The 12962-nt window shown below is 30.5% G+C and overlaps 1 protein-coding gene across 1 annotated transcript in view; it reads right to left on the bottom strand.

Moving 5' to 3' along the window:
• The window catches only part of LOC105346442 (uncharacterized), a 48924-nt gene extending 37518 nt beyond the window's left edge, over positions 1-11406 (bottom strand). Inside the window, exons 1-3 of the mRNA XM_066065792.1 lie at positions 11279-11406; positions 8838-9053; positions 4207-4428 (exon numbers count right to left, since the gene is read on the bottom strand). Coding sequence (XP_065921864.1) covers positions 4207-4428; positions 8838-8985 — 370 coding nt within the window. The 5' untranslated portion in view covers positions 8986-9053; positions 11279-11406. The remainder of the gene's footprint in view (positions 1-4206; positions 4429-8837; positions 9054-11278) is intronic.
• Positions 11407-12962: the final 1556 nt, after the last annotated feature.

Below are 12962 nucleotides of genomic sequence, written 5' to 3'. Positions count from 1 at the left end.
TATGTACAATGTCAAAGGTACAGTATTATATCGTATGTTAAAATACCATATTTCATGTATATAGTACGGTATTGTATCATAAAATATCTTACCTCCTTCTAATATGTAAATAATTTAATTCTGGTTGTAACACGCTTTCTGATTTGCTAAAAAATTATTTCATATCGTATAAAGGATGTTGCCTACGTCATAGTAATACTAACGAGAAAAACGTATCAATACGCTTGACGTTACGTTTGAATTTTGTACAATGTTAGTTCATTTTAAAGGTCAAATGACCGTTTTTATCTACAATGAAGAGTAAAAAATTAAATTATAAGCAATGAATTCAATATTTATTAGTTTTATACGATATAAAATGGTTTGAAACAGTTATCGTTTTTTTATAAACCGTTTCACGGTTTATAAAGCATAAACTGCCCCAAACCATTTAATATTGTATAAAACAAATAAATATTAAATTCATTTTGAAGGAAATCATTGGCTAACAGTAGTAACGTAGAGAACATATATATTCCACACACAGTCAGTACAAAATCTTCTTCCTTTTGAACATGACGTCATTATTAGAGTATTAATGACGTCAGGTTTCGTACCAAAATTGAAACTTGTAACTTTGTTATAAAACGTATTGTTATATACAAAGGCAGTCAATAAGACATAATTGTTACACAGTTTTACATGTAGTTGGCTTAATGTGGTTTATACGCGGTCAGTTAATTCCATTTTAGACTCGAGCTTTGGTCTCACCCCATATGGAATTAACTGACCTCGTATAAACCATATTAGGTAAAATACATACCAAAAAGGCAATAACATCACATAATACAATTCAATGTTGTATTTCATCATATGATAAATATATCATATTGTATTTACCATTTATGATCTTGTGTATTGATAATACAATAACGTATCATATCATATTTAAAATATTATCATGTCATAAAATACAATATCATGAAACAATGTGTTATCATATAATATCTTATTGTTTATTATTATATCATATTTCATAATATGAAATTGTGTCATATGATTCAGTATCATATGATTGTATCATACCTGACAATGCATAAGAATATGAGTCATATTGTATCATATCATATCTTTTTTTTATTATTATGGTGATATAATATGTATTATACGACACAATATGATACTGTACTATTTTTAAAATGTCATACAAATAGGAATGGTAGGATTTATACTATTATGTATCAACAAAGCTAAGCTGGAGTAGGTAGGACCAGGTTTTCTTAGCGTCACTGATAATTGAAATCAGACTTTGTATCTATAGCGACCTCTATAGTACATAGCAATAGACAGTATTATGATGCCTCAAGTTAGTTTGTCTCTACCTGTCAATTTTCGCATAGCATACAAAGGATTTATAAAGTGCGAGCATACTATGCTGAAATAGAGGACGTCAAATGTTTTCAGCAAAAATCTTACAAACACCCACAGGGTTTCGATCTCTTGACCCTAAAAGGGCACCCGCTCAAAAAACTTCAACCTGCAAAACAAGAGGCCCATGGGGCTATATCGCTCACCTGAGCAACAATGACTTTAAATCGGCGTTCGAAAGATATTGTGCCATATGGTTCCTCGGTAGAATAACAAAAAATAAATAATGTAAAGTATTCGAATTTTACACATTTTTGCATACACGTAATCTTTGGCATTGTACCTTTATGGAATACTATTTTACCGAGAATAAGAAAATCCTACGCAAGATATAAAACTAAACATTTGGTAGGGATACACTGTTAACTCAAATTCCAATTCCTTGTATTTTCGTTCTGCCCCCCCCCCCCTTCCACCACTTTATAAAGCGATCAAAATATATGACAGCATATAGGTACATCTACTTCCTCAACTACTTACTAGTTATTGTATATTTAAAAATTTTAAATATATAAATCATAATAGTTATTGTATTTTATTTAAAAAAATCCTATAGATTTGAAGAAGAAAATTGTACCTCAATGCGCTCAATTCCTCAAATTAAAGATATTCAAATATATTCCCCATGATAATTAAACGACTGTTGTTTACCTGGCGTAAACTCGTGTGACTCTTATAAGCTTACTTACACTTGACTGATGAATACACTTCAATGAAAAATGTTGTCACATGTTTTAACTTTGTCCTATTTATTTTCTAGTGTCTGAAAAACTATCAAAATTGATGTGGATTTCATATTATTCATTGTATAAAGAGGGGCCTCCAGAGAGAAGTTACAGCATATCATCCTTTAATTTTTTGGTACAAGTATTTAACGTTTAGCGAGACATTTCTAATTATCAACCAAAATTTCAGCGTCAATCGTAGAATTATAAGCCAGATACAGAATTCACAATTCTGACAGGTTTGAGTCATGTTTTGTTCACATAAGTTAATTACATTCAGCTTAAGATTTTTAACTTGGTATTACTTATTCAGCATCTAAAATGGAAACAAAAAACATGGCCTCGGATCTGTATACAAACATAGAATTGTGAGCAAAGCTCTGTATCTTGCTTATAATTCAAAGCTTAACACTCAAATATGGTTAGTAAATAGTAATTGTAAACAATTAAACATAGGAAACATGCACTATATCAAATAAAGAGCACAATTTATTTTTCAAAATGAATTATATATATATATATATATATATATATATATATATATATATATATATATATATATATATATATATATATATATATATATATATATATTTCTGTCAGCGATATTAAACTCTATTTAAACTGAATAAAGTCGAGAAAATGCTTAGCATCTCAACAAAACACATTGCATTAATCAACCATTATGCAAAAGATCATACCGAATTACCGATAGAATTTTGTATTTTAGTACTATGTTAATACATCAGACTTTGCTTAATTTGTGCAGGTAGAGAGTCAACTGTCTGCTTTACCGAAGTCTCTGTTTGATTTGATACGTAAAAATTACAAAATACAGGCGATAGTTCCCACGTTACAAAGCATTAATAATAAAAACGAAACGAAAATCAAAACACCGCCGTCATATGTGAAAACTGTCAACGCATTGAAATATTTAACCTCAATTTACTTCACAAAATCGGCACTAATGTATTTTGCATGCTTCAAAGATTCCCTACGCACGAGAACTGTTGCACAACAAACAAATTCATCTTTGTCAGATCGACCCGTTTATCATACGTCATGGCTGCCTCGTTTTAGAAGTATGGAATTAAACATAAATTATTTAGTTTCTTCTTAAATAGGTCCACAAACCCGTAAAATGTCGACCCGGGTGTGCCTTCCCATTTTACCAACTTGGAAATCAACAATCGTCAATAAATTACAAAATACGCATTGTTGTCTATCAATATTTACAGCGAATACAAATTTACCGGTCTGTAAAATATCCTGAAAATTTCAATGACATTGGTTAATTATTATCGACGTAAATTGAAAATTCTCAATCTGCCCCGGCTTTTTTTTGCCCTGGACCGAGTTTGCCTACCAATTTTACAAAGACTCCTATGGAATACCGAACCCGAAGCAATACACTGATTGAATCACGCATTTCCTTGATTTGAAACAGAATTAGCCCATTATTTTTGCAATTTATATTTTCCTTTCCACAAGGATTATTTGTTTTAAATTTCGTTGAATTTGACTCAGTAGTTCTTGAGAAGAAGATTTTTAAAAATGCACCTCCCCCCCCCCTTTTTCTATTGTTTCAAGGTTTTCTCCGCTTTGAATATAATCGGTCTTTCATTTCTGCAAATTCTATTTGTGTTCCCAGAAGGATGCTTTGAGCCAAATTTGGTTGAAATTGGCCAAGCAGTTTTAGAAAAGAAGTTCAAAATGTAAAAAGTTTACAGACAGTCGGACAGACGGACAGACGAACGGACGGACAGACGGACGACGGACAAAATGTGATCAAAATAGTTCACTTGAGCTTTCAGCTCAGGTGAGCTAAAACCATTAACTTCCTCCAGCATCTGAAATTTCTAGCTCAGATTCAGCATCCTTGTCTTTGATATCTATTAGTATCCTATGATGCACCATCCATTCCAGTTTGGTAAAGGTATGTCAAGTAATAACTTAAACAGGACCTGCTGCAAATTCTCTACCAGGTCAGGATGCCAACGCTGAGGGTATAGCAAAAGCTCCCCTGAAATTCGTCTGTGAGCTAAAAATCAAATCCATGGAATACAATACATACCAGTGAATGCAGAGATACATTCACAGCTATAGTCTTTATGTCCATCTGCACATGTCCCTCCATTTTTACAGGGGCTGGTCTTGCACTCATCCACACTTTGTTGACAAAGTGACCCTTCATATCCATCCGCACAACCACACTTCCCATTCAGAGGATTACATGTTCCATTGTTACAGTTGGTAGTGTTGCATAAATCCATCATCTCGCACTGACCATTGCTTCCTTTTAGTGATAGTTATGATGCAATTTTTTAACAATTTTTTAACAATTGGCTTTTATTTTCATAAAATTCATTGGAATGATTTAATGATATAATGAGTTTTATATTTGATACTTTGTAATATCCAATATAACAAGTAATGATCATGGCACAAGAGGCCCATAAGCCAAATTCACATAAATGAGCTAAACATAGTTTCACGGTCGATAAACTGTTTACGAAGCGTAAACTATAACTAACGATTCATTTGATAAGAATATCGTTTTTAAAAATGACTTAGACACAATTGTAGGTCAAATTTTTCAAAAATTACTTCAAATGTGAAGAAAAAAAAATTAATGCTTTGACAAAATTGGAAGTCAAATATTGAGTTACAAGCGAATTACAAAGGTTGGATTCTTAGTTTTGTATATAAAGTTCAAGTCCTGATATTGTTTACATACATGTATGTGTTGTATTGGTATAAGTTTCAATCTAACATTGCTAATTGTTGTTGATAAATTTTTTCATGAACACATTGAACCAGTTTATCGTGATATAAATTTAACGTTTTAGGTAGAGGACTTCATGGACCTTATAACCATGCCCTTATTTTTGAACAAATGACGAAAATTTTCTCAGATTTAATACCTGTTCACTATATGTGGCTATATTGGCCCCAGGCTACGAGTAAGGGCTATTAAGTTTCATAATATAGGTAGACGGCTTCAATGACATCATAACCATAGATTTAATTTTTCAAATAATAAATGAGAGTACAGAAGAAGATTTTCTAAGGTTCATTGCATATTTATCACATGGCCACATTGCCCAAATCCTAGGGTCTGAACTCCTTATCTAGGTGTCATGAATTTCACAATTTTGATAAAGGACTTTATGAACATAATTAACATCTAGTTTTCCCTCACGTTTGTGGGAGTAAAGACGACGACCTTTAAAAAGAACTAAATATGATATCAGTCAAATTTTGAACCCATATTTCATCATTTTTGAAGTGTTTCTGGTACATTAAATTGGTAAAACCATGAATTTCACAATTTTAAAGTTAAAAATCCAGAATTGTAAACGCAGCATAACGTACGACGACAGACTATGACCAATTGCAATAGATCACCAGAGTGAATCATGTGACATAAAAGAATCTTGTTGATTTTGCCAAAATGTTAATAATGCATTACTAAATGTACTTTCCTGAAAAAAATATTTCTGAGGAGTTTTGTTCTTTTTCTCGCTTATGATAAGAGCATGTTACAACCACTATTGAAATAAAACCACTATTGAAATAAATTATTTCAATAGTGGTTGGGAATGCATTTCATTAGAAAAATCACTTTGCAACCACTATTGAAATAAAACCACTATTGAAATAAATTATTTCAATACTGGTTGGGAATGTATTTCATCTGAAGAATCACTTTAAAACCACTATTGATATACAACCACTACTAAATTAAAATATTTAAATAGTATTCCGGGATGTATTCCATTTTGAAAATCAATTTACAGACACTGTTGAAGTACAACTACAATTAAAATAATTTTTTCAATCGTAGCTTAGAATGAATTTCTTTATTAATTTTTATTTGAAAATTTACATTATTTTCTTTACCTTTCTTTCTACAATCATATCATGTTCTATGATATTGTATATTATTTGCACAATTGTGAACATCTTGTAAATTGCCAGAACTTCTATTCAAACCCCCAGTATATTGAATAATTATTTATTGATAAATATTATTATAAATATCACAATTATTATAAATTATTTCAATAAGGGTTGGGGGTTACTTCACTACGACCACTATTGAAATATATTATTTCAATAGTGGTTAAGGATGCAATTCATTTCAACCACTATTGAAATAATTTATTTCAATAGTGGTTGGGGATACTTTTCATTTCAACCACTATTGAAATAAAGTATTTCAATAGTGGTTGATGATGCATTTGAGTTTTATGTCTATTATTATGTCTGTTTGTAACACTTTCCTTTCTGCTAGGGGAGTTTTTAAGAAAAGAAGTATGTCTTATGAGATGATGAATTCCTTTTTGATTATGATGTTCTTTGATAAACCTCTATATGGTCAAGTTTCCCATACCACCTGTCATCTGGAACCGAAAGTGTTATGCACAGTCGGAATAATATGCATTAGAATAACATCCTACCACTATTAAATATTTTATTTCAATAATAATTGTAATGAACCGCATCCTTTACCACAATTGAAATAAATTATTTCAATAGTGGTTGTAATGAAATGCATCCCTAACCACTATTGAAATAATTTATTTCAATAGTGGTTATAATGAAACGCATACCCAACCACTATTGAAATAATTTATTTCATTCAATATTGTTCTTAATGAAGTACATCCCCAACCATCATTGAAATTATTTATCTTAATAGTGATATTCATTATTACATAAGTCTATAATGATTTATAAGCTATAATTTATTTTTTAATATGCAGGGGTTTTGAATAGAAGTTCTGGCAATTTACAACGTTGTCTTCTAGTACAAATAATTCACAATTTCCATTAAACATGGTATATCTATAGAAAGAGAAAGGTAAAGAAAAATATGAAAACAATTCTATATGTTAATCTGTAGGGATGGGACGATCCACCGATGCACCGGTGCATCGCGGTATTTATTTTGACGATATTTGGATCGATACATTTACCATTAATACAACGATACCTTAGCGAACTTTTTTTTTATTTTCAAAAAAATATCCAAGCTATATATATCGGCTATTTTTAGTTCGCGCGCCTAATATGAAAGTACAAAGATGGCGGAAAACCTCGTAAAGTTGTCAAAACTGTTATGAAGCTGAATCTGGAGTGTGGAAAACTTTTGGATTTATTTACTTGTTTATGAAAAAGTAGTGAAAACAAGACTAATGTAATTTGTAAATTGTGCAAGGCTCATTTTAAATATAATGAAATCACTTTGGACATGCGATAATACATTGAAAGATTCAATAAATTTTAAGCCCTTATTCATGTTTTCATTAAGTTGCAATGTATCGTGATATGTATCGTATCGCATCTTTTGTATCGCGATATGTACCGAATCGGCTAAGTACAGTATCGTCCCAGCCCTATTAATCTGCGAGGATTGGTTATTTCTGCCCAACAGTGAAAATCCTAAAATAAGTACATTTACATCATAGTCTTGATTACTATTACCATAAAATATGCAAGTCTTTAGTACCTTAATTGTGTATTTGAATTGTTTGTTAAATAAAAACAAATGTATATGCATGTTTATCTGCGAGAATTGGTTATTTACTTCTACACAGCAGTGAAAATTGTACCATAATTGTGTATTTGATATTATTCGTTAGATTTCTTGCATTTCAAAATAGTTTGCAAATATGATATACAACTTCTTTCTTTCCAAATGTGTTACATAATAGTGATTACATAGTTATATTTATAAGTAATCCATTCCCATCTATAATTTAGAAAAGAAATTTAATAGTAGTTGAACTTTAATGGTGTCTGTAAAGTAGTTCTTATCATGAAATACATCCCCAACCTCTATTGAATCATTACTTCAATAGTGGTTGTATTTCAATAGTGCGTGCAAAATGATTTTTCTAATGAAATACGTCCCCAACCACTATTAAAATAATTTATGTCAATAGTGGTTGCATTTCAAAAGTGGTTCCAAGGTGATTTTTCTAATGAAATACATTCCCAACCACTATTGAAATAATCTATTTCAATAGTGGTTTTATTTCAATAGTGGTTGCAGATAGAGCATCGTAAACTGACCAAAAAAAGTCCGAGTTTTACCATTCAATTTAAACATAATTAGAATATTAGAACAGTTGTTGGAATTTTGTGCAAAATGGTTATGGTAAAACGGCTCAAGTTACAAAATCCAAAAATTCTATATATCTGTTTCATTTTGCAGCGACCGACTTCCAGAAAAACAATCGTGGCTTAAAGAACCAGGTTTTTCATGGTTTATTTATACCGCTATAACTGTCAAAGAATAAGTGGAAATAGACAAAAATGAATGAGAAATATGAAAATAAAAAAGTTATATTTTTTTAATTTAGTAACCTTATTTGCAACACAATTTAATAAAACAACATATATTCTCCATGCACCCTAATCTTTGAAATAAAAAATGAAGATGACCTTCCCTACATTTTATATAGACCCCTTCACGGTAACTGCAGTACTGATCTTTTGCAGGGCAAAACGAAATATAACGTAACATTATTTTTTTTAAATTTTCGTCATTTGATTGTTAACATACTAAAGCTTTGGCAAAGTATATCAGTATGCCCTGCAAGAGAGCAGTACCGCAGTTATCGTGAGGGGTTAATAGGTCCCTAGTAAAATATTTATATCTATTAATGAATAAATGAGCATAGGACAAATTCTGACCTAATTGGTATGGGTAATCACAGAAACATTTGTATGTAGCTTTGGAATAGTTGTTAACACAGCCTCCATTTGAGCATGGTTTTCCTCTACAGAGATCACTGGTAACCTGACAATGTCTTCCACTAAAGCCTGACACACAGTAACACATGTAGGAGTCAACTCCATCCTTACAAATTCCATCATACAGACAACCAATTCCATTTGCTTCACATTCATCTAAATATATCAATAGAAAAAAAATACTAAAAAAAGTACAGAAACTTTACCGGTAACTCGAAGAGGATTTCTTTCATACTCAATCTAAATCATGTCATACCCTGTGTACTGGTAAATTATTTTTCTCCCCTTATATATATATATATATATATATATATATATATATATATATATATATATATATATATATATATATATATATATATATATATATATATTAATTGACAGTTTTAGGCTTTTGCTGAATGTGTAAAAATTTTTAAGTCTAAATTCTGGTAAAGCTTTTGCAAGCTCAGTAAGCATAATCAATTAATCAATCAGAGAAAAAAGAAAAGTTTGTGGCAAACTTCTGGCAAATTTTGAGGTGTTATAATTCAAATCATATGTAAATAATTGACAATGTGTTAACCCCCCTCCACTGCTCGGCTTCTCCTTAAATTAAAATGTTTATTATTGTTAGAAAAATTAAAACGAAATTTTTATTGTATTACTTATGCATTTATTTTTTTTCAATTAAGTACGTGGTTTAATTTAAATGCATGTTTGCCTTCTGATCAGAGAAGATTTGACACGAATTATTTCGAGCTGGAATGCAGCTTGTTATAATTAATGCAGAAATCAAATATGATGCCTAGCAGTATTGCCAGAATTATATACTATGTATAAATTAATTCGTCCATGATTTTAAATGATCAAATACATGTAGATGTTACCAGAAAATTATTTTTGGCAGTATGATACTGAGTATTGCCAGAATATTACCAGAAGTCGTTGCAGCTAGTCGCAATATTCTAGGTGCATGTTAATATAATTTTATACAGAAATAACTCTAATAGTATTGCCAGAATGTTGCCAGAAGTTATTGCCAAAATGTGTTGCTGCAATATTGCCGCAATATCGCCGCATTGTTGCAGCAATAATTTTACTTTGGTAAGGGTTAACAACGAACTCCACGAAAATTGGTATTCATCGAGTATTGATGAAACCACAGTATACATGTATTTAACATAACATCGATTTGTAACTCTTAAATATTTTCATACTTGAAAATTTATATTTGAATTGGCGTATGCGTTTTAAAACCTCCAAATAGTGTAATTTTTTTTTACTTCAATGCCTTTTCTATTTTAGAGTTGGTCTGTGAACCATATTTTGTTTAGATAAGGACAAATGGGGAAACTGATTTCAATCAACAAAGGCATAGAGAAAGGACCCACTACACTTTAAAATACCATTTTGTATCCAAACCATTGAACGTTATTGGTAAAAAAAAATATCTGTAAATTCGTGGCTAGAGTTGCATAGAGCATTTAACGACGCATTTTGCTGTGACTGAATGGCTCAGTGGTTAGAGAACAAGACAATAGATACTCCTATAGAACTAGACTTTTTAGAACGTCGGTTCGATACCACTAAAACTTAATTTGAAGGCAACAATTTTCTCATATCATTTGTGAAAATATTTAAAACTGAATCAATTTAACGTTTACAACTGAACTAAATTGGCATTTTCGCTATCCTATCCTCTCATCTTCTTATCATTGTATCTAATATCAAGCAGAATAAGTGTACGTCATATCGTGGATGTGATTTTAAAATAGTTTAGAATATTGCAGGTTACAATACTAACGAAGTTAGATTAGTACCCTACTTTGTTTTTGCATTGTTTAACACAAACTTGTTTGATTTAAAATTCTTTGCATATGAACTTAAACTTGTACATTAGTTTCGTGATGTAAAATGACTTTTCGAGTCAACAAACCATTTGATTTAGACAAGATATTTAAAGAGATAGGAAAGTATGCGAAAAAAGATTTTGTATCCAAATCATCGTAAAAGGGAATAGTACTATCCAACCTTTATCAAAACCTGCTTTTCGGTTGAAAGCTAAAGGAATTACAATTAACAACAAAGGGTAGAAAAAGAGCGTTTTGACCTTAATCTAAGTTGTGATTTCAATTTTCAAATTCAAATGATAAAATTGAGCAAATGAGGGTGATGCTAAAAATATTTCAATGTCAAGTTGATCCTTCCCATTTTTTATGCGCAAAAATTCTTGTCTTCAGGCATCTTTAAAATCAATTTTTATTACCAAGCAAAAAATGACATACACAATATTGTACAAAACAAGATATGCATAAAAAGACTCAGACATACAAGGAAATATATCTTAAGGAGTATAAATAATATATTATGACTAAAATTTGGAGATATATAATCCTTACCTATGTTAACAGAACAGTTGACGCCAGTGTAGCCAGGCTTACATATACATTGTCTTCTGACGGCACCCCATGATTTACATTCAGCTCCATTCTGACATGGATTTGGGTTACACAAATTATGTACCACATCACATCTGGGTAAAGATATATGTTAACAACATTATCAATAATCGTGTAAAAGTAAGATCATACTACAATTGTTTGGGGTTTTTTTGCATGTAAAATAAACACTAAAAAAGCACGAGCTTCGCGTACATTAACTCCGTAATAACAATTAAAAACATGATATTCAGTCAACACATTTATTAAAATAAACGTGATAAACATTGACAATTATCTCTAAGATATTGCAATTTCGATTTCATCCAAAGTTTTGAATTTTTTTTTTAACTCAATAATATACGGCTAATATTACCATTTTGTAGGTTTTACAAAAGGGACATGAAGTTAATTCCTTTTTGTAATTTCAGACCGATATAAAGCTGTATCATAAAATAGCAAGTCAACCAATGCACTTCGTGTATATAAATAAAGATATGACTCGTAAAATTATAAATCATATGAATGACAGGGTTCTTGATTTCATGTATTAAAATATAAAAATACTAACTTTGGTTGAGAGTATTCTCCCACAATGGGACACAGACAAACTGGATCTTTCTCAGCTCTGTCTTGACACATTCCTTGAGCACTACATGTGTCTGGTGTACACTCATTGATCAAGTCAGTCTCACACTGGGGACCACTGAACCCTTAAAATATTGTTAAATATTTTTCGAAATCCTATCAATTTTCGATAATGTGATTCAAAGCATTTGTTTGATTTTTTTTAAGAAACGAAATTCAAATAGGTGAAGGTATAAGATCATGCGATATTTAGGAAGTAAGGGACAACTTCATATCGTGACAAACATTTTTCGAGAAAATAACCCAAACTATTTTGCTTAAGGTATACATTTACTCAGAATGAAACATAATTCCACTGATGATAGTGAAAAACCATCTATTGTGTGTTAAAGACATATCATGGTAGTGCTTTTTTCACTTTCAATGACCTACTTATTGAGAGAGTGGCCATTGAATATTTTTTGAAAATTTAAGAAAAATCCATAATAATTTTACGCTATTATTGAGATTTTCTTAATTGTGAAAATAATACAAATTGCTAAACTCTTTTAAAAATGAAATACAGTTTATGAATGGCAGTGACACTAAACAGACACGAAGCATTAAGTTTTCATTCACAATTTTTATAAATATTCCAGTCCGAATTTCCTCTATCAGTTTTAAATTTCTACCATGTTTTGATTCAATTTCACAAAAAACTGAATGATGATAATACTAAAACATTTATAGCATTATACTAAGTATATTGACCTTACTCTGCAGGCATAAAACTTATATGAGGTCAATGATCAAAATTTTGAGATATGGTGTCTTTTATATCGTTTTTAAACATTTTTAAATTTGTTTGTAGTGTGTGCCATTGGTATATCTAAACGAAAAAGTGAAATAAAACCAACAGAAAATATGCAAAATTATGTTGACCAACAAATAAAATCTTAACTTTGAATAATACAGTACTACCAGAAATATTTAAGTGAAAAACAAAATCTGAAAATTTGAGTCCGATTTTCCTCTGTTTTGCTAAAAGTTCAACTTTGTTTGAGCCTAATTCCATGAT

The sequence above is a fragment of the Magallana gigas genome, chromosome 7, assembly GCF_963853765.1.
Source record: "Magallana gigas chromosome 7, xbMagGiga1.1, whole genome shotgun sequence".
NCBI lineage: Eukaryota > Metazoa > Mollusca > Bivalvia > Ostreida > Ostreidae > Magallana > Magallana gigas.
Note: the sequence above shows the minus strand (reverse complement) of the source record. Positions and strands in the feature narration are given on the sequence as shown.